At 33.4% G+C, this 26,057-nt stretch overlaps 1 protein-coding gene across 3 annotated transcripts in view; it reads left to right on the top strand.

Moving 5' to 3' along the window:
- The window catches only part of LOC129757329 (calcium uniporter protein, mitochondrial), a 480,797-nt gene that overhangs the window by 188,822 nt on the left and 265,918 nt on the right, over positions 1 to 26,057 (top strand). The window contains exons 1-2 of one of the 3 annotated variants that reach the window (XM_055754519.1): positions 16,720 to 16,735; positions 20,590 to 20,838. The exons of the other annotated variants lie outside the window; for them this stretch is intronic. Of the exons in view, the coding sequence (XP_055610494.1) occupies positions 20,724 to 20,838 (115 nt within the window). The 5' untranslated portion in view covers positions 16,720 to 16,735; positions 20,590 to 20,723. Of the gene's footprint in view, positions 1 to 16,719; positions 16,736 to 20,589; positions 20,839 to 26,057 lie in introns of those variants that run through there. 3 annotated transcript variants of the gene reach the window in all.

The raw sequence follows: 26,057 nt of genomic DNA, 5'->3' as shown, positions 1-26,057 counted from the left end.
TAAAGAAAATGCTACATTTGTATGAAAAACAAATTATGAATTCGTTAATAAATGACTGAACTACACGCAATTGTTTGTGTTCCAATATTAAATGAAGCAGACTTTACGACGGCCAAAGCGCGATTCTGGAGGCTGTACACGTTTATTTTTTATTTATTTACATAGTATTCCGTCTTACGACATAACTTGACGAACATAATTCCTAAAATTCACTCGGTCCATGGCAACCGTTCTCCAATTTCTCGGGCACCCCACGTTCGCCAGATCACGCTCCACTTGGTCTAACCACCTTGCTCGTTGCGCCCCTGCTCGTCTTGTTCCTACCGGATTCGTGGCGAACACCTGTTTTGCAGGACAGTCATCCGGCATTCTCGCAACATGTCACGCCCAGCGTATCCGGCCAGCCTTCACCACCTTCTGGATACTGGGTTCGCCGTAGAGCCGCGCGAGCTCGTGGTTCATCCTTCGCCTCCACACTCCGTTCTCCTGTACGCCGCCAAAGATGGTTCTTAACACTCGTCGCTCGAATACTCCGAGTGTACGCAGGTCCTCCTCGAGCAATATCCATGTCTCGTGCCCGTAGAGAACAACCGGTCTAATAAGCGTCGTATACAGGTTACACTTCGTGCGAGGGCTAAGTCTTCTCGACCGCAGTTGCTTGTGGAGTCCATAGTAGGCACGACTTCCGCTAATAACTCGCCTCCGGATCTCACGGCTGGTGTCATTGTCTGCGGTCACCAGGGAGCCGAGATAGACAAGATAGGAGGCTGTACACGACGATGCTGACGAAGTTTGACTGCGTGGTAATGGACGACGAAACCTACGTCAAAGCCGACTACAAGCAGCTTCCGGGACAGGAGTTTAATACGGCAAAAGGAAGGGGAAAGGTAGCAGATATTTTCAAGCACATGAAACTGTCAAAGTTCGCGGAGAAATATCTGGTTTGGCAAGCCATCTGTACCTGTGGCTTGAAAAGCAGCATTTTCATAGCTTCCGGGACTGTCAACCAAGAAATTTACATGAAAGAGTGTTTGAATAAACGTCTGCTGCCTTTCCTGAAGAAACACGGTTGTTCCGTACTGTTTTGGCCAGATTTGGCATCTTGCCATTACGGTAAAAAGGCCATGGAGTGGTACGCCGCCAACAACGTGCAGGTGGTTTCCAAGGACAAGAACCCTCCCAACACGCCAGAGCTCCGCCCAATTGAGAAATACTGGGCAATTGTCAAGCGGAACCAAAAAACTGCTAAGGACGAGCAGCAGTTCAAGGCAAACTGGCTTTCTGCGGCGAAGAAGGTGGACAAGGTGGCTGTACAAAATCTGATGGGGCAGGGGATGGCAGGGGTTAAGCGTAAGGCCCGGCAATTCGGATTTGGAAATGCGGAAGCCTAACTGAATATTTTTCCTGAATTTAATACTAATTAAACTTGAAAAAGAAATTTAATTTGATTTTGTGAATAAACGATTTCACCGATTTACACGCGTTTTCCCTTGATCAAATTTTGACCGTATCACCCTTTAACCCTTCATTTCATAACGAATTTGCAACAGTTTTGGATGAAAAAAAGTGAACAATCGGGTTTTTTTCTAGAAATTTTCATAATTTCCAACTGTTCAAAATGCAGAAAAAAATACTTATGAAATCATGGGTTAATTTTTTTGATATTGGGTTAATTTTTTTATTATTTTTATTATTCACGACACTTTACCATCCTTGTGGCAATCGTGTCTAAAATTTAAATGATTTAATAGAATCTATCGTAGCACTTTTTGGCATTGTTATGGCTATGGTTTGGTGGCTAACTTTGATAACTGAAGGCATTTTTTTTTTCAAAACAATAAGTTTATGATTTTTGGTTCATTTATGATTCACTTTGGAAAAGCTCAAATTCTTATCATTTTAATTTGTCTCTTATCCTTTGATTATTATTCATTGGATGAAAGCTGTATGTATTCGGATATCTGGATTGAAGCTTCTCGTTTCCAATGTTTTGCCTTTGTCCTATGATCAGAGGGAATTTAGCCGGAAGTCAGTAGAATGTTAATCCATACTTCTTTATATCTTTCCTTATTAAGACAGCACTGCCACGAGAGCTACTCCCTATGAGTAGTCGTAACATAGCTCTATAAAAGTGCATCCATCATCAACGGCTGCAAGTTCGTGCCTTCGTTTATCGAAAAACATAAATTTTTCAAGCTTCGAGAAAGCACTGCACCAATAATTGTGTTCATGTTTCCATAATGTTCCTTTCTCCAATTAGGTTTTGAAGGTTCGTTTTTTGGTCCAGTGTTATTATTTGTAGGTACCAGCTCATAAAAAACCCTTAAAACGAACCACAAATCAACTAAACACCCACATTTAGTTTCGTTTTTTTTTGTTTGCTGTTACTGTTACTTATCCAACTAGTTAACTGGTGCCCATAAAATGCAACCGCAAAGATATGCTGACTTCCGTTCCGCCCGGCAAAACGCATCATCCACCCCCTCACAAGGGTGGTTTTTTTTTTGTTGGTCCTAAACAAACAGCAAAAAAGACAGGGGCACTCAACCTTCACGCTCCGCCGAATGTTAACTATTTAGGGGCTCCCGCGTCGAACAAATCGAAGCCTTTTTTCGTTTTTGTTTCGTCGGGCAAAATTAGTTTTTTTTCCTCCGGAGAGTATCCTTTCTCCTTGGAAGTTGGCGCGCAATGCGCGTCAAGTTCACGTTCGATTTCGTTTGAACACAACACTTTCACTGCGGGGCTGATCGATCGATTCAGAGTCGTGTTGCTTCGTCTCAAGTACAAGATCAATCCCCAGAGAAGCACTTTTTTTCCTCTTGCCAGTTGCCACTGATATGTCGTGATCGCTAACTTAATGTTAAGCGAGCGCGCAGTTGTTAAGCGTTGTAAACAGTAAAATCACATAATCACTGTTGGAAGGCTTTTTCATCAACCCGAATGGGCTCTTAAAGGGCCTCTGTCAGGTGACCACTGAACACATCTAACTACTAGCCCGGAGCTAAACTATCCGGACGAAGATTGCACCGGGTAATTGCAAACACTTTTATGAGCGATATGATATGCACAAGCAAGCAAGCAAACAAGCCCCATTCCAACTCGAGAAAGCACGTGATCACAAAAACTTACACTTTGACGAGTGCGGCAAACGAGAGCGATTCCAATCCGAGTAGATGAACTTTTCAGCAGGATCTCTTCAAGTAGTTCCTCCAACGAAAGAATCCCCTTAAAATGTCACTAAACTTATTTTTCCCCCTAAAGTCAAAATGCACCACTAAACGCGCCTCAACTCCTCTTCAGGCGTACGCAGCCAGTCTGTCAAGCCCGTTCCGAAAGTGTGATCCGTTCGCGCAAACCGTTCAGCGAATACTGAACCAAACGGGCAGCGTGGAGCTCAGACAGTTCCGAAACTCAGAGCCCTAGCTGATGCCCAATTTACTTGCACGAAAACAAAAATTGTAATAAAACGGACAGAGTCAGATAGGTATCTAGCTTATGGGTGTGTGGATTTCGGTTTAAGCTCACCACGTGTAGGTTTGTGTCAGAGTTTTGGCTTTGTTGTTGTTTTGGTTCGGTTCGCTTCGCTCACAAAACCTTCTTTTTCAGCTGCTTCTGGCTATTTATATATTACTAAGGGGACGTTCTGGGAGTCATTTTTATGAGTCGCGCTTTTCAGTGCTCGTTTAGTTAGGAAAACTTTTACGCTCTTCCTTTCTCTCTTGCTACTGGTTGCTTATGGAAGTAACACAATGCATTGTGTTACATTGCAATGTTGGTGACTTGAAAATTACGGAAAAAGTACTCAGTTTGAAAATATACTCATTTTCAATATTTTTGTTTTTGTTTTTGAGGGGGTTTCCAGTAACTCAGAAACAGATTTAGTTTAGAAAAATATAATTTTTTTTCGTACGAAAAATTGATTTCTATTAATATACTAGGCATGTGGGCATTTCTTTGTCGCAACCAAGAATACCTAAATTGTGTGTTTCGTTTAGGAGAAAATGAGGTAAATATATTTTTCGGGTTCGTCGTTCGATGTTGAAGTCTCTTCTTACCAACTGAAAAAGTCAAACTGAAGCTGAGCGTTGCCCTCGTTGACATCCCTAGCAACCAAAAGTGACACATTTACTTAAATAAGGCTTTAAAAGTAACATATTGGCTGAAAAAGAGAATCAACTGCCCAATTCCTTTGAGTGAACTACAGTACGGTTCATAATTGTATAAAAATTAGAAGCTCGCGCTCTGTCATTTTGACTTTGAATTTACATAACTTTTTTCTCAGATGATATTTTTTTATCGAATTTTCTGCGTAAGACTGATCAACTATCACACTATCATGTCACGAAATTTAAGCTTTCTTAAGATTGTATGGTCAGAGATACAGTAATTCTACGAAAATCGCTCCCCCATGGAAATTCATCCAAGTGTTTTTCAGTTCAAGAAATGAATTTACCATAATAACGTAAAATTACTTGATCCCAAGAAAATAACTGTTGCCCAGGTTGGTCAGCGAACTGGAAAAAACGGGTATTGAAAATGGAACCAGGAAAACCGGGAAAAAAATCTGGAATTTAAAATCAAAACCGGGAAAATTCTTTATTAATCATTTTTCTCATATATAAACCTATTGAATGCTACACCAAGACTAAATTTTCTTTCCAAAATTTTTCTCAGAAGCTTTACATTTCCTTTATTTTAGGTTAGCCAACGATTCGGGAAAAACTAGATAGCATCGGGATTTAAATTCCATAAGGAAATTTTTGAGAAATCGGGATTTTTGAATAAAATCGGAATTTTTGTGCTCAGCGTATATATTTCCATTGCTTTCAATTCAAAATATTTCTTACGTATTTTAAAATAACGAAACGTACTAGACATATTTCTCGTGAATAAATTGTTTCCTAGCTTTTAAAGTAACTTGAATAGTGGTGTTTAATGTAAGAATTTTAAATTTTATACCTTAGTGCCCTTTATTAACAAATCGCAGGAAAAATAAACCTGACAATTTAGTTTAAGAAATAAGTAAAAATGGATGAAAAAGATGACAAAATTGCGAAAAAAAAGTTAACTAAAGTACACGTTTTTATAAAAACCATACTTCGAGTTTCATTTCATTAAAAATAAAAATAAAAAAAATCCTAAAAAAATTCTTGGCTTATGTTCTTTGTAAACTTTGCGCGTTTACTCCATTTGAAAAGAAACGTAAATAGTTTTTAATCAAATGTGTATGAGTTTTGTAATCATATTTATAAATATTTTATTTATAAAAAATCAAAATTTGAAAAGCAAATTTCGCCCTAAGCATGAGTTCAAAAATTTGGATTAATATTTAAGGATTTAGAGTTTACATTAATACCTTTATTAAGTATTTTTTAACGCTGGGCTGAAGTTCTCAGAATTTAGATTAATATACCAAATTCGGAATCTAGCACACATCATTCAGGCTCTGAAAATCCATTATAAGCCATGAAAACCCATCAGCGAAATCTGTTCTCAAAACTGCGTAGGAAAAAATTAAAATATCAATCAGTAGCATTGAATATCTATGTACCTTGAGCCATGGCCGTAGGAACGGGGAGGGGGTGGGTTTTGAGAGTGAAACCAACCCCCCCCCCTCCCATGAGGATCCAAAAAAGCAAGCGAGGTATTCTACTCTACACTCAAAATTTTAAATTCAAAATCAAATTATGATAATGGAGTAAGGGTTTTCAAGAGTAACAATCGAGACTTAAAACTAATGCAAAAACTTCAACAACCCATCCCAAGATAAAAATTCTGCTACAGTTTTTCAAAATTTTCTCTCATGTTCATAGAACTTCAGGTCTGAATATCATATTTTGAATTAAATTAAACCCATTTCACAGAACCTGGTTCTATATTCCCATAATTAAAATTGATTTCTTTTTTCGTATTTCGGATTCTGTATCCAGTTCAGGATTCTTGTTTTTCAGTTCAAATTATCAGAATAAACTAAAATTGCAAAGTTGCTCTGGAAACGTGGTTTAAATTAGGTTTTGCATTTCGTATCAAATATGTATCATGTTTTTTGAAAACCATTTGCATTTTCAATATTAATGTAAATTCAAAATTCAGAAAAAGATTTAGCTTGTATATGAGTTTCACAATGAACATAAAATGGTTAAGGAATTCAAGAGATCATGAACTTAAAAAATCGCTTGTTAATTCAATTTCCAGGTTTCAAAGCTTTAATCAAAATTAGTTTGTATACACAATTCAGCTGAAAATAACACAGTATTTTAGTTTATTTCCTAAGTTTCTTATGCTAAAAACCCCAAATTTTTTCATAAAAATCATCCACTGGAATTTTATTATTTAATTGATTCTTTATGAAAAATATTTGGTATTAAAGAAACATGTAACTGATATTATTAAAATTGCAGTTTAGTTGAAAGTCTAGTTTCAAACTAAAATCATAAATTTGGTTTAAGTTTGCACTAAGCAAATTTGATCCAAAATTTTTTAGCTCCTACTTTTTTTGGAAATTTGATTTTTTTTCATCACAGGTTAAAATCTTTGAATTTGCAAATGAGTTTCTAGGATTGGGCTATTTTTTTTTTTTTTTGAGCACAGAATATTTTTTTTTTAGAAATTGTAGACTTCCTAAAAAAAAATTTATACTCAATTCAAATAAGTGAATGATGAAAGCGAATTCCATATTTTGTTATTTAAAGTTTCATTAAAAAAATTAAGCTCACCTTTTAGATTTAGGACCAACTCTCTAAAGTTACGAATAAATCAGTCACCAAATACCGCACCAACCTCCCCGCCCCCCCTATGATTTGGTTTTTCCTACGGCCCTGCCTTAAGCTATGCCAAAATACAAATTTCAATGTAAAATCGAATTTTGAATCCCAATTTGAAATTAAGTTTTGATTTATGGATCAGTAATTAAATTTTTGGAGATGGTATCATTTTTTTACAAAATTTTGCAGGATACAGTTAAGGTTATACTAGAATATTTTTTAGCAGTTTTGCATTTCAACCTACAAAAATTTTATTTTACGTAAAAAAAAATCCCAATAAACTTTTTTATAAATGTCTTCTTTTTTGGTAAAAAAAACACTGTTAATAATTTTATTTATGTAATTTTATACAAGATAAAAAACGTCAAACCGGGATTTGAAAATGAAAACTTGCTGGCCATCCTGGTTACCAAACATGTCAGAAAATTGGCTTTCCTTCGGCGATTTTCAGTCCTAAATCACTCTAGGCTTAAGACATTTCATTCTTCGACACTTTAAATGATGTTCGCGAAATGAATCTAATATTGAATTGTCAATTTAAATTTGCAATATAACAAACCTTTTCTATTGAAACTCACATCTTCACACAAAAAACTCTACCTCGTCTTTAAAATTGGTTTTAATTAGGAACAAGTTCATTACTTTATTACTAATAACTTTTATGATAGAATAAAAGTCATTTATATCATACCAAATTTTAGGCAGATACGATATATTCTTCAATTTTATTTTGTGTTTCTTGTTCTCCATCTCCACTTAAAAAAAGGTTTCTTTTTGAGTTAACTTTCTGATAAAAACACAAAAAAGTATATACTTTGTTCAGAACTTTTGCGAAATTTTCATCAAGTTGGTTGACTCTATGTTAATGTTTCTACCAAAAAATGTCACACTATAGAGAATTCTGTATGAAATGCAAATTTTTATAAATTATTCTCTTAAGATAAATTGCAAATAATTTTTGACTGCCATTTTCCGTTTGTTGTAGAAAATGTAATTGTTTTTTTTGGCAAAAAACATTTCGAAATGATAAACTTGATCTCTTTACAACGAAAAAATTATTGGTGAATTTTAAGTTTGAGAGAATAATTGGAATTAAAGCTGACATTTTAATCGCGATTTTCCTCGTTCGTACGTTTATGGCTTAGAACGGCAGAGAAACTTTTGAAAATATGTAAAAATTATTAAAGAAAATTCTGCACTTTTCTGGCAAACTTTAAAACATAAAAAAGTTATAAATTTTTTTTTTAATATACTTTCTCAAAGACCTCAAGTTTTTTTGACCTCTAAGAAAAAAGTTATAGAAGTTTTCTATTTGTTAACTTTTTCAATTCTGTGAAATTAAAGATTTTTAACGAATTTTAAAAGAAGGTTAATTGAATTTAGGATATTTTGAAAAACAAAAATCAAATCTTTTGGCAGATTTCAACAATTTTGTTATAGGAATAAATTTTCTATATACTATTTTCAGTAAATTTAGAAATACATTTCTTTAGAAATAGTTAAAAACTGAAGATTTTTTTTAGATCATGCATCATCATCAACAAAATATCATACCGGAATATAATGTAGGTACACTTTCTTGTTAATCAGTTATCGATGATTGATTTAACTCAAAATTGATTCAATTTCAATCTTAGTTTGTCTATTAGTTATATTTGTTTATTTAATTTATCGACCTTATCGGTGAAAGTTATTTTCCATTATTAAGAACATTTCAAGATTATGAAAATTACAGGCAAATAGAAAGCTAAGAGAAATGCACATATAGATATTAAAATTGAGCAAGAAGAAATTTGATTAGAAGTATTTTTATCACATGTCATAGATTTGGTCTTTATGGAACGAATTTTTATTTTCATAATCTTGAACTGTTCTGATTATAAAAACATTTTTTTACCGATAAGGCCGATAAATTGAACTTACATTTTAATTAAATTTTCAATTAAATCTATGGAATTTTGCAGTCAAACTAATGAAATTTTTTGAAATATTTTCAATAAATTTGCCTTGGTTTTTAAACTCTGAATTTTTATGTTCTGCAAACATAATCTTCATGGAAGCCTATAAATCTAGATTTTAAAATAAGAAAACCTTGTTTCTACATTTTATCCGTTCCAGGATCCAATATTTCAATTGACGGTGACAAAATATTAGAGCTTGTTATTTTAAACTATAATTGCGTTGAAAATGTTTCAACGTTTTACACATTTTAATTGTTTTAATTGATATTTTTGGAATTGATTATGAAATAAAGAAAAATATTGACCTTTTGTAGCCTTTTATTTTGATAAAAAAAAATCTCATCTCTAACTATTTTCTGTTTTATAAAATTTAATTCAATCATTACATATGTGTTTCTAATAAATTCTCGTACGTTCAAAATAGATATTTTTTTATTGAAGAAAATTCCCATTTCAATTAGAATTCACTTCAAATCAATATTAAATATTCTTTCCAAGCAGAGGAATTTTCAATCAATTCTTCAATTAAAAATGAAGAACGGATATATAAATGAATATGATTTATAATAAACAAAAATTCTCATTTTGCAAAACAATTTTTAATCATGGTTGATTTCTACCCTGAGATGAAATTTATTTTTGAATTAGGATTTAATTTCTTTTCAAACCTGGTGTTATATTTTATATATTCTATTTCTTTGTAGTGATTCTTCCAAAGCTTTAAATTTTTGTTTTATTAGAAATTTTAATTCGTATTCATTTTTGGTGTTTTGATAATATTGACTCAAATGATCTAGTTCAGATTTTAGAATCATCATTTTGAATTATTTAATAATAACTTACAGAATATAACATTGGTTTGAAACTTTGATTCTGATTTATTTAAAATTTTATCAATAAAGTTGACTATTTTATCGAGCGTGTGTGATTGTCCTGTGGAAAAAAAAAACTATATTAAGAAATTATTTTTTTTTGTGTATTTTTGGTTTTATTATTTCTTTCTAAATTTGACTTCAGCTCAAATTCGTTAGCACTATAGCATTAATCTTCATAAAAAGCTTAAGCGCATTCTTTTCATCTCCAGAACTCTGATAAAGCTAAAATCTGGCTCTTTAGCCCTTTTCTAGAAACGTCATCATGATCATTTTTAATCTTCGATAAAATCATTATGCTGTACAATTTTGGTCAAAACATGTTTACAATTTTTTTTTCGATTCCGAGAGTTTTATTTTTTATTTTTGTTATTTTTTATTTTTACCATGCTGGTTACGAATGATGATTGCATTATTGAGATATGATCTGGTAAAATTAATAATAAAAAGCAATATTTTAACCATATTTTGAGCATATTTTCTGCTGCCATTCAAGATTTAAGGTGAAATGTGTGAGAAATAGTATCTTAAAATAAATGCGCTTCGTCAAATCTTAAGGATATGGAAATTTTAATGAAATATTTATTTTTATGGCAAGAAGTAAATTGAAAACATTTTCTGAAAATCTTTTTTCAATAAATAAACATGATGTAATGACATCGCAAACATAATGGAGATGATTGAAAACAGGCCTGGAAAAATATTTTCGAAATCTTGATATTGTGAATCAACAATCTTTGATTTTGTAACCAACCAAGTCATGGCATTTTAGTCTTAAAACGGTTTTATGAGACCCATATAAATAGCTAAAAATTGACGCTTCTCTCGCAAGCCAATCAATTACACGCGTAGGAAAAGTTGCTCATTTCGAAGTTGTTAATCATTTGTACAGTAAATGAGGACAGACTTTTTAAATGATATTAATAAGGGATTGGTTGTGGAGGTCCGGTGGAAGAAACCACGAGTTGAAGTCAAATTCCGTTGTCTGACTCCATCTCGAAATTAAAGATGGTGGCTTCCGCTGAACTTTAAAATGCTGTAAACGATTAAAAATCGCTTGAAACTCAACAATATGGGTTTTAGGTGCAAGAGTTGAACTAGAAGTAGTCGAATTTCGCTTTCTGATGTCATCTTGAAATCCAAGATGGCGGCTTCCGCTTAACTTTAAAATGCTGTAAACGCTGAAAAATCACAAGAAACCCTCACAAGATGGGTATTGGGTGTAAGCGCTAAACGAGAAGAAGTCAAATTTCGCTATCTGATGCCACCCAAAATGGTGATTTTCACTGTTCTTTAAAGTGCTGTAAATGGAACCCGCCATCTTGGATTTCAGAATGGCGTCAGGAAGCGAAATTCGACTTCTACTCGTTTAGCCTTTTCACTCAATATCCATATTGCGGGGGTGTCATGCGATTTCTAGCCATTTACAGCATTTTAAAGTTCAGCGAAAGCTGCCATTTTAGATTTCAAGATGGCGTCAGACAGGGAAATTTGATTTGTTTTAGTTCAGCCCTTTTAACTTACACCCATATTATGAGGGTTTCACTATCAATAATATACAGGTTTGGAAAGAAAAGCAGAATCCGCCATCTTGGATTTCAAGATAGCGTCAGAATACCAAATTCGACTTCTCCTTGTATAGCCCTTTCACCCAATACGAATATTTTTGAGGATTCATTTGATTTTTTGTGATTTACAACAATTCCCATAATATGGGGATTTCAAGCGATTATCAGTAATATACAGCTTTGAAATGAAAAGATATCAAGATCGACCTCTATTAATTGAGCCCTTTCAACTTATACCCATATTTCGGGGTTTTAAGTACATGCCAGAATGAATAAAAAAGTTTTTAACATGTTAACATCAGGAAAAGTGTATTTGAACTTTGATGACGGATTTTCGCAGATTTTTGTTTATGGGTCATACTGTATGTAATAGAAATTAGTTTCATATCATGAAATCTTTGACTTTAAACCTGATGAATGTTCTATAGTTTAGCCAGAATTAATCATAGTTTTCTCAAGTGGTTTTGAAGTTTTCTAATCGATCTTCTGAAAAAAATTTAATACTTTTTGACGATCGCCTTGTAAATGTCGAATTGCAGTGAAATTTTGCACATTTTATTGATTTTTTTTTTATTGAGGACGCAGAGCAACTGAATTTTGATTTTGCAAAATATCACCTTTCAAAGGTTAAGAACCATCGCTTATTTAGGGGAAAATATTCGGAGAAAGGTATTGAGGTTTAAACTAGTCGAAATTTTTAAAAACACAAAAACTTTGTTGCAACATCCTACGAACTTGCTTGAATTGAGAGTCCGAGAAAATGGCCACTGTTATTCTGTGAGGCCAGTGTGGTGGTTGGCCTCCCCGGGTGATAAACTGGACCTTAAAAACACAACAACAGTGGACGTTTTTTTTTTCGCTGCCATTTCCACCAACAAGTTGAATTTTCATGTTTCCCTTTGCTTTCTTTTGCTTCAACAAATGGCCTCCCATCAGTCAGACCGGACGTGATGATCAATCCAAGTTCGTGCTTCAGCTTCTAAAGCCGGAAATTTGTGTAAGTTTGTTTTGAAGTTTCGTACATAAGTCTTATTGTGAGAAATCTAAAAATATATTTTGAGATTACAAATGTGGAAAACACAATATTAGTTTTGAAATTTTCGACTTTTGAGAAATCTTTTGAAGCATTTTATCCACCGATTGAGATCGGCAATGACTTTGTAGGTTCATTGAATCCGTTCCACAATAAGCGATTAAGGGATTTAAAGGTTCAATTTTCCCTCCATTCGATATGAATTTTCATTGGCAATACCATCGAATGTTCACTGCAAAGTGCAGCTGCCAGTCGGATGAGAAAAAAAAAGAAACAACTACTGGAGAGAACTTGTTGCGCTAATTTATGTCATTGCCGATGACATGAATCGATGGCATAATTGTTTGTGATGTCGTCTTTGATAAACTGTTACTACTAGGGGTATTTTAACGCAAAAGTGGTACTTTGAGCCGGTGAGAGTTTTCGCAGACAGGCACTTTGCCTTTCGGTCAGAGGGCTTTGATAAGACGATTGATAGTCGCAAGTGAAATGTTGATGACAGGCGAAGACAAATGGGGGGAAAACAAACCGTGCGAATTGGGTGTCACATTTGACTCGTAATGGTTGATCATTGAGAGCTGAACCTTGGACAGTGCGAATTGGAAATTGAGAATCGATGACTCTGAGGTGAAAATTTTGAACTGATATTTGAGATTAGAGATTAAAGACAAAAATGACACAAACGACAGAATGACAAAAAAATGACAAAAATAACAACAATGGCAAAAATGACAAAAATGACAAAAATAACAAAAATGAAAAAAATATACAAAAATGACAAAAATGTCAAAAACGACAAAAAAGACAAAAATTACAAAAATGACAAAAAAAAATTACAAAAATCACCCAAATAACAAAAATTACCAAAAAAACCAAAATGACTAAAATGACGTAAATGAATTTTGTCATTTTTGACATAAATTACAAGAATGATAAAAATGACAAAAATGACAAAAATGACAAAAATGACAAAAATGACAAAAATGACAAAAATGACAAAAATGACAAAAATGACAAAAATGACAAAAATGACAAAAATGACAAAAATGACAAAAATGACAAAAATGACAAAAATGACAAAAATGACAAAAATGACAAAAATGACAAAAATGACAAAAATGACAAAAATGACAAAAATGACAAAAATGACAAAAATGACAAAAATGACAAAAATGACAAAAATGACAAAAATGACAAAAATGACAAAAATGACAAAAATGACAAAAATGACAAAAATGACAAAAATGACAAAAATGACAAAAATGACAAAAATGACAAAAATGACAAAAATGACAAAAATGACAAAAATGACAAAAATGACAAAAATGACAAAAATGACAAAAACGACAAAAATCACAAAAATGACAAAAATGACAAAAATGACAAAAATGACAAAAATGACAAAAATGACAAAAATGACAAAAATGACAAAAATGACAAAAATGTCAGAAATGACAGAAATGACAAAAATGACAAAAATGTCAAAAATGAAAAAAATGACAAAAATGACAAAAATGACAAAAATGACAAAAATGACAAAAATGACAAAATTGACAAAATTGACAAAAATGACAAAATTGACAAAAATGACAAAAATGACAAAAATGACAAAATTGAAAAAAAAGACAAAAATGACAAAATTGACAAAAATGACAAAAATGACAAAAAATGACAAAAATCACAAAACTGAGAAAAATGACAAAAATGACAAAAACGACAAAAATGACAAAAAATGGCAAAAATGGCAAAAATGACAAAAATCACAAAAATCACAAAAATGTCAAAAACGACAAAAATGACAAAAATGACAAAAATGACAAAAATGACAAAAATGACAAAAATGACAGAACTGACAAAAATTACAAAAATGACAAAAACGACAAAAATGACAAAAATTAAAAAAATGACAAAAATGACAAAAATGACATAAATGACAAAAATGACAAAAATGACAAAAATGACAAAAATGACAAAAATGACAAAAATGACAAAAGCGACAAAAATGACAAAAATGACAAAAATGACAAAAATGACAAAAATGACAAAAATGACAAAAATGACAAAAATGACAAAAATGACAAAAATGACATAATTGACATAAATTACAAGAATGATTAAAATGACAAAAATGACCAAAATTACCAAAAAAAAAAAAAACCAAAAAACCAATAAACCAAAATGACAAAAATCACAAATATAAAAAAACTGAGAAAAATGACAAAAAATGACAAAAACGACAAAAATGACAAAAATGGCAAAAATGACAAAAATGACAAAAACGACAAAAATGACAAAAATGACAAAAATGACAAAAATGACTAAAATGACTAAAATGCCAAAAATGACAAAAGTGTCAAAAATGACAAAAATGACAAAAATGACAAAAATGACAAAAATGACAAAAATGACAAAAATGACAAAAATGACAAAAATGACAAAAATGACAAAAATGACAAAAATGACAAAAATGACAAAAATGACAAAAATGACAAAAATGACAAAAATGACAAAAATGACAAAAATGACAAAAATGACAAAAATGACAAAAATGACAAAAATGACAAAAATGACAAAAATGACAAAAATGACAAAAATGACATAAATGACAAAATTGACATAAATTACAAGAATGATTAAAATGACAAAAATGACCAAAATTACCAAAAAAAAAACCAAAAAACCAATAAACCAAAATGACAAAAATCACAAATATCACAAAACTGAGAAAAATGACAAAAATGACAAAAACGACAAAAATGACAAAAATGGCAAAAATGACAAAAATGACAAAAACGACAAAAATGACAAAAATGACAAAAATGACTAAAATGACTAAAATGACAAAAATGACTAAAATGCCAAAAATGCCAAAAATGACAAAAATGACAAAAATGACAAAAATGACAAAAATGACAAACATTACAAAAATTACAAAAATTACAAAAATGACAAAAATTTACAAAAATGACAAAAATGACAAAAAGACAAAAATTACATGAAAGCACAAATGACAAAATTCTGTTATGGAAAACATGTTAAAATGTGACAAAAATGATGATATTTGAAAAAAAAAAAACAATTTTACGAAACTGGAAACATTTTTCAAATTTTGTTTTTGGCTATTTTTTTAAATTTTAGATTTTTTTAAAACTTTTTAAAGTTTTATAAATGGTATGATTGAATCAACTATTATGGCTAAAATTTTCTAAATTGACAAAATATATGCCTTCAAAATAAGTCAAAATTGATTAAGAAAATTTATGGGGAATATGTGAAAACTTACAGTTGATAATTATCTATATTTTACCAGGCTAAAAAGTCATTTAGCAACAAAAGCTTGTGGAAAGTAGGTCAAAATTCAACTATGATGTAACACTGCAATTGTGTTGCTCGGAAATTGATATTCATGCGAAATGCATGAAATATCGTTTATGTTAGGCTAGGAACCAGTAAGCAAACAAAATTCGAAACCAACTGCTGCCATATGTTTCACTTGTACGTATACAAAACATTAATTAAATTTCTGTTACCGTCGTCGTCGTCATATTTATGATGAAGCAAAAAAGAAAAAAAATACACCCAGTGGACCGTGTGTAGTGTCATTTTGATTATTCCAGGGCTGCGAAAACACTCTTTAGTCGGATGTTTTCAACACACTTTTGCTCGTATTGTTGTTTTCGGAAAATTATACCATTAAACAATATTTTTGATCGAAATTTTATTTCCCACCAAATAGTTTGAAAGAAAAAATACTTTCTAACTGATTCAAACATTTCCCGTTGATTTATGTTTTCAAAACCTTATCCCGGCATTGACAATTTAGCAGCCCTGACTCGTTGTCACTCGTGAAGCGTGGAGAGTGCGGCCCCCGTCAAAGGTAAAAAAGGCGGAAATGGCGGAAGAACAATTCGAAAATGTTAACGAGTGTGAGACACCACAATCAAAATAGGAGGCAGCTTGGGCCCGAAAGCATGGCAGATAGCCCAACGACGAGTAAATAGTGAAAGAATGACGACACTTTAGCCGACATTGTAGGACTATGGTTGTAAAATAGACTCAAACGTTCGTTGCATCAGACTAGGCGTGTTTTATGTGCAGGGCTTATATTTATAGTATTTGTGAGTCACGAAATGTTCATGTTCTGTTTCGGATAGGTGCGATTGATGAAAACTTTGACGGTCGAGTGACATCAAGTGCGTTTTTCTCGACGAGTGCTCGCTATTTGGTATTGTTGTTGTCGTTGTCACATTCATGAAACCCTTTCTCCGGTTGCACATTTCCCTTTGGATTAAGTTTTCCGAGAGCAGTGACAAACGGAATTGTTTGAAACTTTCAAGTGTTTACCGAGCTTTGTTTCCGGCCATTCGAAGTGCTTGTGTACTTGGTTGGTGTTTCCGGTTGAAGCATCTGCCAGAGGAAGACAGCAAAGATCTCCCCATCTTGTTTGATGCAACACTCAATGGGGGACTTGCTTTGAGATTCACCCCCCTAGGCGGAGACGGTTAAATCAACAACTTCTGACGGAGACGAACGATTAGTGAGTCGGATTGACAGCTTTATGTGGTTTCTTCCAGTGTTTGATGCTGCTGTTTCCTACAGGGGATGTTAATTCATGCAGCACTAATGTAGAATCATCTTGTTGCAACTGCCGATGATCAAAGCAGTTTTGATTATGAATGTCTTGATGATGATTTTATGGTCTTCATTCAATATTTCCGGCAAATCATCTCGTGATTTGCTAAAATTTATAGAATGATCGAAGTTCTCCCAAAGGTCACAAATAAAAAAAAACATAAAAAAAATCAGAAATAACATAAAAAAACAAACGAGGAAAATAACAACAATGGCAAAAATGACTAAAATGACCAAAATTTAAAAAAAAATTTAAAATGAGAAAAATAACCAGAATGATAAAATTGGAAATAAAACTTAAAACGAGACAAAAGCATTAGAATCTTACAAAAAAAAATCAAAAATAAATTGGAGAAAAATTTATACAATCAAAATGAGATAAGATATGAGAGATGAGAGATGAGAAATGAAAGAAAAGAGATGAGAGATGAGAGATGAGAGATGAGAGATGAGAGATGAGAGATGAGAGATGAGAGATGAGAGATGAGAGATGAGAGATGAGAGATGAGAGATGAGAGATGAGAGATGAAAGATGAGAGATGAGAGATGAGAGATGAGAGATGAGAGATGAGAGATGAGAGATGAGAAATGAAAGACAAGAGATGAGAGATGAGAGATGAGAGATGAGAGATGAGAGATGAGAGATGAGAGATGAGAGATGAGAGATGAGAGATGAGAGATGAGAGATGAGAGATGAGAGATGAGAGATGAGAGATGAGAGATGAGAGATGAGAGATGAGAGATGAGAGATGAGAGATGAGAGATGAGAGATGAGAGATGAGAGATGAGAGATGAGAGATGAGAGATGAGAGATGAGAGATGAGAGATGAGAGAAGAGAGAAGAGATGACTGATGAGAGATTAGAGATGAGAGATGAGAGATGAGAGATGAGAGATGAGAGATGAGAGATGAGAGATGAGAGATGAGAGATGAGAGATGAGAGATGAGAGATGAGAGGTGAGAGATAAGAGATGAGAGATAAGAGATGAGAGATGAGAGATGAGAGATGAGAGATGAGAGATGAGAGATGAGAGATGAGAGATGAGAGATGAGAGATGAGAGATGAGAGATGAGAGATGAGAGATGAGAGATGAGAGATGAGAGATGAGAGATGAGAGATGAGAGATGAGAGATGAGAGATGAGAGATGAGAGATGAGAGATGAGAGATGAGAGATGAGAGATGAGAGATGAGAGATGAGAGATGAGAGATGAGAGATGAGAGATGAGAGATGAGAGATGAGAGATGAGAGATGAGAGATGAGAGATGAGAGATGAGAGATGAGAGATGAGAGATGAGAGATGAGAGATGAGAGATGAGAGATGAGAGATGAGAGATGAGAGATGAGAGATGAGAGATGAGAGATGAGAGATGAGAGATGAGAGATGAGAGATGAGAGATGAGAGATGAGAGATGAGAGATGAGAGATGAGAGATGAGAGATGAGAGATGAGAGATGAGAGATGAGAGATGAGAGATGAGAGATGAGAGATGAGAGATGAGAGATGAGAGATGAGAGATGAGAGATGAGAGATGAGAGATGAGAGATGAGAGATGAGAGATGAGAGATGAGAAATGAGAAATGAGAAATGAGAGATGAGAGATGAGAGATGAGAGATGAGAGATGAGAGATGAGAGATGAGAGATGAGCGATTGGAGAGAAGAGATATGAGATGAAAGATGAAAGATGAGAGATGAAAGATGCGAGATGAAAGATGAGAGATGAAAGATGAGTGATGAGAGATGAGAGATGAGAGATGAGAGATGAGAGATGAAAGATGAGAGATGAGAGATGCTAGATAAGAGATGAGAGATGAGAGATGAGAGATGAGAGATGAGAGATGAGAGATGAGAGATGAGAGATGAGAGATGAGAGGTGAGAGATGAGAGATGAGAGATGAGAGATGAGAGATGAGAGATGAGAGATGAGAGATGAGAGATGAGAGATGAGAGATGAGAGATGAGAGATGAGAGATGAGAGATGAGAGATGAGAGATGAGAGATGAGAGATGAGAGATGAGAGATGAGAGATGAGGGATGAGAGATGAGAGATGAGAGATGAGAGATGAGAGATGAGAGATGAGAGATGAGAGATGAGAGATGAGAGATGAGAGATGAGAGATGAGAGATGAGAGATGAGAGATGAGAGATGAGAGATGAGAGATGAGAGATGAGAGATGAGAGATGAGAGATAAGAGATGAGAGATGAGAGATGAGAGATGAGATATGAGAGATGAGAGTTGAGAGATGAGAGATGAGAGATGAGAGATGAGAGATGAGAGATGAGAGATGAGAGATTAGAAATGAGAAATGAGAAATGAGAGATGTTAGATGAAAAATGAGAGATGAGTGATTAGAGATGAGAGATGAGAAATGAGAGATGAGAGATGAGAGATGAGAGATGAGAGATGAGAGATGAGAGATGAGAGATGAGAGATGAGAGATGAGAGATGAGAGATGAGAGATGAGAGATGAGAGATGAGAGATGAGAGATGAGAGATGAGAGATGAGAGATGAGAGATGAGAGATGAGAGATGAGAGATGAGAGATGAGAGATGAGAGATGAGAGATGAGAGATGAGAGATGAGAGATGAGAGATGAGAGATGAGAGATGAGAGATGAGAGATGAGAGATGAGAGATGAGAGATGAGAGATGAGAGATGAGAGATGAGAGATGAGAGATGAGAGATGAGAGATGAGAGATGAGAGATGAGAGATGAGAGATGAGAGATGAGAGATGAGAGATGAGAGATGAGAGATGAGAGATGAGAGATGAGAGATGAGAGATGAGAGATGAGAGATGAGAGATGAGAGGTGAGAGATGAGAGATGAGAGATGAGAGATGAGAGATGAGAGATGAGAGATGAGAGATGAGAGATGAGAGATGAGAGATGAGAGATGAGAGATGAGAGATAAGAGATGAGATATGAGATATGAGATATGAGAGATGAGAGATGAGAGATGAGAGATGAGAGATGAGAGATGAGAGATGAGAGATGAGAGATGAGAGATGAGAGATGAGAGGTGAGATATGAGAAATGAGAGATGAGAGATGAGAGATGAGAGATGAGAGATGAGGAATGATGGATGAGAGATGAGAGATGAGAGATGAGAGATGAGAGATGAGAAATAAGAGATGAGAGATGGGAGATTGAAGAGATGAGAGATTAAAGAGATGAGAGATTAGAGATGGGAGATGAGAGATGAGAGATGAGGAATGATCGATACGAGAGGAATAAGAAGAGAAGATCGCAAAAAGATCTGTGAACATAGTAAAGTTTATGAAAAATTTGAAACATCCAAAATTACCGCGTGAAAATTTGTCGACAAAATGATTCTTCAAATTCTCTGCATCGATCTGATACGCAACAACACGCCCCCTCAGGAAAGTCATGAGGCGAAGATGTTCTCACCTTCGATGCGCGTTATCTGATGTGTCATAAGTCTCCAGAATCCCGGTCGTTCAGTCGGCCGGCGCAGATTTAGTCATGCTGCTGCTGTTATCTCGATAATAACGAAACAAATAAACGACTTTGCATCATGTGCGCCCCCCTTTTTCGTTTGCCTTCTTCGTGCCTCATCGTGTTTAGTCGTCTTTGTCAAGGCAAATAGAGATCTTCCGTTTTCTGGAACTGCTGCAGTCGATTTTTCATTCCTCACGGCGGCGAGGAAAATGTACAATAAAACTCAACTGAACTGAATGTGTGTTATCTGATTTTAAGTTTGTTTTTCTTCCTCTCTCTTTTTCTTGAATATTGCAGGTAAGCGAGCAGTGTGCCCTCCCTCAGTCATCATCTGCATATCGTCAACAGCATCATCATCACCGGCTCGGTTCAAGATTGTGAAACTTTAGTTCGACGGTGAAGGAAAAAAAAACTCTGGAATATAAGATAAGATGAGTGCCGCACGAGTGTTGGAAAAATTAATTAGATGCCGAGTAAACTCTAGAATGACAGCATTATGGCAAGTGACACAAGTCCGGGAACTGTGCTCGGTATCATCGGCTCAAGGTAAACAAATGATGCGATGAGTGATTACAGAAACGGTGTCAAGTGATATCTACTGGCGAAATTGACAGAACTAATTCGCTTGTCCAATATAATGCTCATTAGCGGAAGGTAATCGAGATCGTAACAAAATTAATTGATTGATTGGAAGAACACCTTCACATTAGAAAATTTCTCAAAACTTTTTTTTTTTTGTTTTTTTACCGTTCATTTAAATGCTATCAAATGAAGAAAAATAGTTTCATGGTTTAGAGATTAATTTTACGATTTTAGGAGTCGATGAAAATAGTTTCGTCCTTATGCAGTTGTTAAGCACATTTTCTCCGTGATATTAATCAATTTAAGTTGTTACTTGGAATCCGAACAATTTCCATTTACAGTACAAGCTACAACCACACACCACCGTTTTATATGTTGAAATAAAATAATCGATAATAATCGTTCATCGTTCATTCATTTGAGCCAATCTTCTGGAGCAACTTTGTTGCCGATCGCTCGCTGTTGCTGCAGCTAATTAAACGGTAAGGTTTCATTCATCCAAATGGCGTGAAAGTCTTTTACTGTCGGAGCCTACGACACGTGTTTAACGGCCACCCTCTCAATTACTCACCTATTACTGAACACGGTCAGGGAATTGCGAAGCACCTGAGCGCAGTTCCAGTCATGCCAAGATGTAGTTGCTATTTAAAAAGTACATCGAGAAGGTGCGACGGCCTAAAAGATCAGCTCATTAGCAAAGGCTTAGGAAATTGGCTGCAAAAATTAGCCACGGCTTAAGCGCCATAACGAAACCCGGAATCAATTTGCCATGAAAATGGCGATTGCGATAGATTTTTGTTTGTGGTTTAAAGCCACTTTCTGTTGAGAACCTCGATTGTGTTTCTGAATTGGGGTTCTCAATTCAAAAATCTTTCATCCGAATGTCTGCTCCTTCCATGTTTGCCCTTTCTTGCGTATAAGTTAATTACGCAATCACTGAAACTGGCTGCGTGCGCTTTGTTTTTTTGAGCACGTGTTTATTTAGTTAATTTTCGAGTCAACGATGAGCATAATTTTGTTTCCTTTTTTACTACCGGACTTGCTGGGAGGCTTTCTTCCGGACAAACAGTAAAATTACGTTTACGCATGCGAAGCACAACATCACTTGCTCGAAGTGCTAAGTCGTTAATTTGTGATACTCACCTGAGAAAAAAAAAACAGCGCAGGCTATCAAAATTTCGTTGAGGAAGCGTTGTAAGGTATCATAATGTGTTTACGGTTTAAAAATAAATATATTTTTTTAAAGACACCTGAGAAAAAACGAATCCAAATAGAGCGGAGGTTTCAAAAAATTAAAATTATAAACAAAGTAACAAAAAACATTTTAAAACATGTATTCAGTGCATACGAAAAAGTCTTGAAAATTCTCGTTTATTTCGTTTTCATGAAGAAAGGAAGATGCAGGAAAAAGTCTCCTTCCTAAACGAAAATCCAAAAAAAAGGGCTTGACGTCGAAATTTATGGCCCAATGATGTACTGGCAGGGGGGTCAGTCGCCCTCTTTTTTTTTCGAAATAGTACACCCGCTGCTACATTTCTGTCAACGAAAAGCTTTGGCCGAAGCCTTGTTATCTTTGTTTTCCCGGCAAATATAAATTTTCAACTTCCGCTTTCTCGGCGACTTTGACAGGGCCCATAAGTGGATGCTAGACATGCGAAAATGGAGAGCAAAAAAAAGAAAGAATCAACCATTGAAGTCAGGGATTGTACTAATCCATGTTAAATTCTTGACAATTTTTCTTTTTCAGTAACAATTAACTCTAAAATACCAAATAAAGAGCAAAAAAAATAAAATTTGAATTTTTTCAAGCATGAGATAATTCATACCGTTTTTACCGTTTTCTAGATTGGTTAATTATCAATTTTCCCCATTATTTTTTAATTCTCTTTTAATACTAAGTTTTTTGAGTATTTTCGTGTATATAATTTTTATTCAAATAATCAATTTATTTATCAATTTATTAATTTATTAAATATTAAAATTCATGTTAAAACTTTCGTTTATTTGATCTCTTGTTTTACGCAATTTCCTTCTCGTAGGATCTCAATTTTGTCTCCGGATTTGTGCGAATTAGATCTAAATCGAATTTCAATTTTGTCTCATTTTAAACATTTTACATATGTTCAAAGCTTAAATCGCAAATTTTGTTGTAAATTTATTTTTATAGTTTCGTCTTCAACCCAAAATTAAACAGTTTTGTTTAATGGGGAAAAATTTATTTATCTCAGTTTTTTCGCTGTTCCCTCATTTTCTATTGGTTTCATTTTTTTCAATATTTTTTGAATCTTTGGTCTCCATTTTATATAAATTTGGTTCTTATTTGATCTTAACCCTTTAAGAAAAAGTGGTTGTTTAAATACAACACAAATCAAAATATAAAAATATCTCGGAAACGCTTGGATATTTTGAAATGATGTACTGACAAAAAACATTCCAAAGATTAAAAAAAAATATCCCATGGTATTTTTATTACGATATTTTAATTGATGGGTGAGATATCGCAAAAAGTATGCGGAAAAATTGCAAAAGTTCATTTATTTTTAAAGCTTCTTTAGTTTTCTTTAGATTTGCTAATTAATTTTTAAACAATTTTTTTTATCTCAATCAATCACCCACACTCACTTTCTGCACCCAATTAACAAGGTTTGGGAGAAATTTGCCAAATCGTATTGCAATGAATCAAGAATTTCTAAAATTACTTTTCAACTCTGATGAGCCATAACTTTTGTGATACTCAAAATAACGACTTCAAACCTACTCAGTTGTGTTATTCGAACTAAAATACTATTATTTCAATAAATCCAAAGAAAAAGTCAAGCTTTAAAAGATTAATTTTTAGTTTTTAATTTCTGTTTCCTTGAAGAATAAAGTCTTATTTTTAGTTAGAAATTCCTTTTTTTTCGATCTGGTATTTGAACTCAGTTATAACTTTATTTATTCTCAAACAAACCAAAAGGAACATTTATCAATTTTGTCTCTTTTTCATCAAATTTGTCTCAATTTTGTCTTAATAATGTTAATCAAAAACTTATTAGGTTTTCTTGATTTGGTTTAATTTAGTTTTGACTGATTTTTATTTCCATTTTTTTTTATTAAATCGACTGAAATGTATTGCTAATTTGTCTTTATTGAAAAATGAAATTCATTAATTTTATTTGATTTGGTTTTTATTTTCTTCAGACGTTTCGTCCCAATTTTATCTTCAAATCATACAGTTTCCAGCCTTTACGATTAGTTCGGGTTTGTAAATTTGGTCAACCTAAATTTTGCTCATCTTTATCTTAATTTTGTTATTAACTAGTTCATATAATTTGTTTTGAATTTTGTCAATCAATTTTAAGTTGCATTATTTGAGTTTTCATTTTATTTCGATTTCGTTTAATTTTATTCACTTGGTGTCTATTTTTTCTTATTTTAGCCAACACACTTCAACCTTTTTTTCAATTCATTATAAACCAAGCAAGACTTTTGTCTAAAGTTTATCTAATTGTCGTCTTGTTAATTTTTTGGCTGGAGTTTTAGTTTCAGACTGGTCTGAATTCTCGATTGTTTCCAAAATTTACCATTATAATCAGCTGTGAATAGAATAATTATATTACTTTTTTCAAAATGTTGTGAATGGTTTAACAGATTTGTATAAGTTATGTTTGTTTTTTTTTTTTATTATTTCGTTCAAGTTTTGTTCATTTTAGTGTTGATTTTGTAACTATTAAGGCTCAATATGGCTTTAGTTATTTCTTAATTAGTTTTTAATCACTTCGAATTGGTCCAAAGTTTCAAGTTTATCGATAATTGATTAGAATCAATTGATTTTGATATTCACCATAGTAAGTACCAATTCAGCAGCAGAAGTAGTTTATTTGTTACGTTCAAAAACTTCGCGATGTCAAACGAAATTCGTTGAAAAAATCGAGGGAAAAATCATGAATTCTGATTTTTTTTTGTCATCCCATTACGGAAATCTTCAGCTATATGCCTCATTTTCCCCCTACCTTTTTCACGACATAATTACTGATTGTTCAAAGCCCCTTTTTGATCACCTCCTGAGAATTATGTTTCAAATGATAATGAAAATAAATCAGCGTTTCTATGTACATCACCCTTATAAATGTTATGAACACCAATTTTACTTCAGTTCTATGATGTCTTGTTGCAAATTCGACAAAAGGTTTATCACCAAGACGAGGTTTGATAAAATCGACTAGTTACAAAACAATTATAATTGCAGTTGTTGATTATATTTGGCCCTGTATTTGTTTTTGAGAGTAAATATCGTCAAAGCAATTTTTCAAAACTTTTTTCAGGCTATTTTAATTTAGTAAGGCCGATTAGAACTCAACTTCACGTATTTAAGATTTTTTTTTTATTTCATCGGCTGTTGTTGAATTAAAAAAAAGTAACTTTTATCGAACTGTAAGTATTATGATCACAGTCATAAAATTTCTTTAGAGCATGATGTGAAACAAGTGTAAAAAATATGAATTTGAAATTATTAAGGAAGATCAATCTCTCAATTCTTCCCATATTAATCGTCAGAATTTCAAACCCAAATCGTCACTGGGCCTGACTAGATCCTGCAAAAATCCGGAACAACCGTAGAAGGAAACATTTTCCAAAACCAATATTTTTTATCATCCTATTGTCATCTAGGTCACTTAAGAATGGTCAATTAGGGTGAAAATGATCAATTTACAGTCTAAATTGCCCATTCAACTGAAATTAAACATTGTTTTTTTTTGCATGGTATTCTCAAAATTTTTTAAACAACTTTCTTTGAACAACATACACAACAAACGATTTAAAAAAGTATCCAGTGTACATCCATTAAAACTATTAAAGAAGGATTTATTTTTGATGCAAAAAAGCGATTTGACAATCACTCCGGAATTTAGAAAGAAATTATATTCAGTTATATTCATCCGAATAATATCATTATTCAATTCAACGCGCTTTAACCCTCATCCGTCGCTGAAATTTATACCCGTTACAGTCCTTGGAGTATTAATTTGACAATCCTGACTAGAACCAATATATTTCTCTTGTTTCTCAACCAATTTTTACAAAATTAATAGTTTGGAAACCTCGTAATGTAACTCAAATATTCAGCTGCAACACTTCAGTTTTCCGTTATTCAAGTCTTAACAAAATCCAAAAAACATGTTTCGAAAAAAAGACTGTAGATC

Source organism: Uranotaenia lowii, chromosome 3, assembly GCF_029784155.1.
Source record: "Uranotaenia lowii strain MFRU-FL chromosome 3, ASM2978415v1, whole genome shotgun sequence".
Classification (NCBI taxonomy): Eukaryota; Metazoa; Arthropoda; class Insecta; order Diptera; family Culicidae; genus Uranotaenia; species Uranotaenia lowii.
The sequence above is the reverse complement of the archived record's forward strand: the minus strand, read 5'-3'. Positions and strand labels throughout refer to the sequence as shown.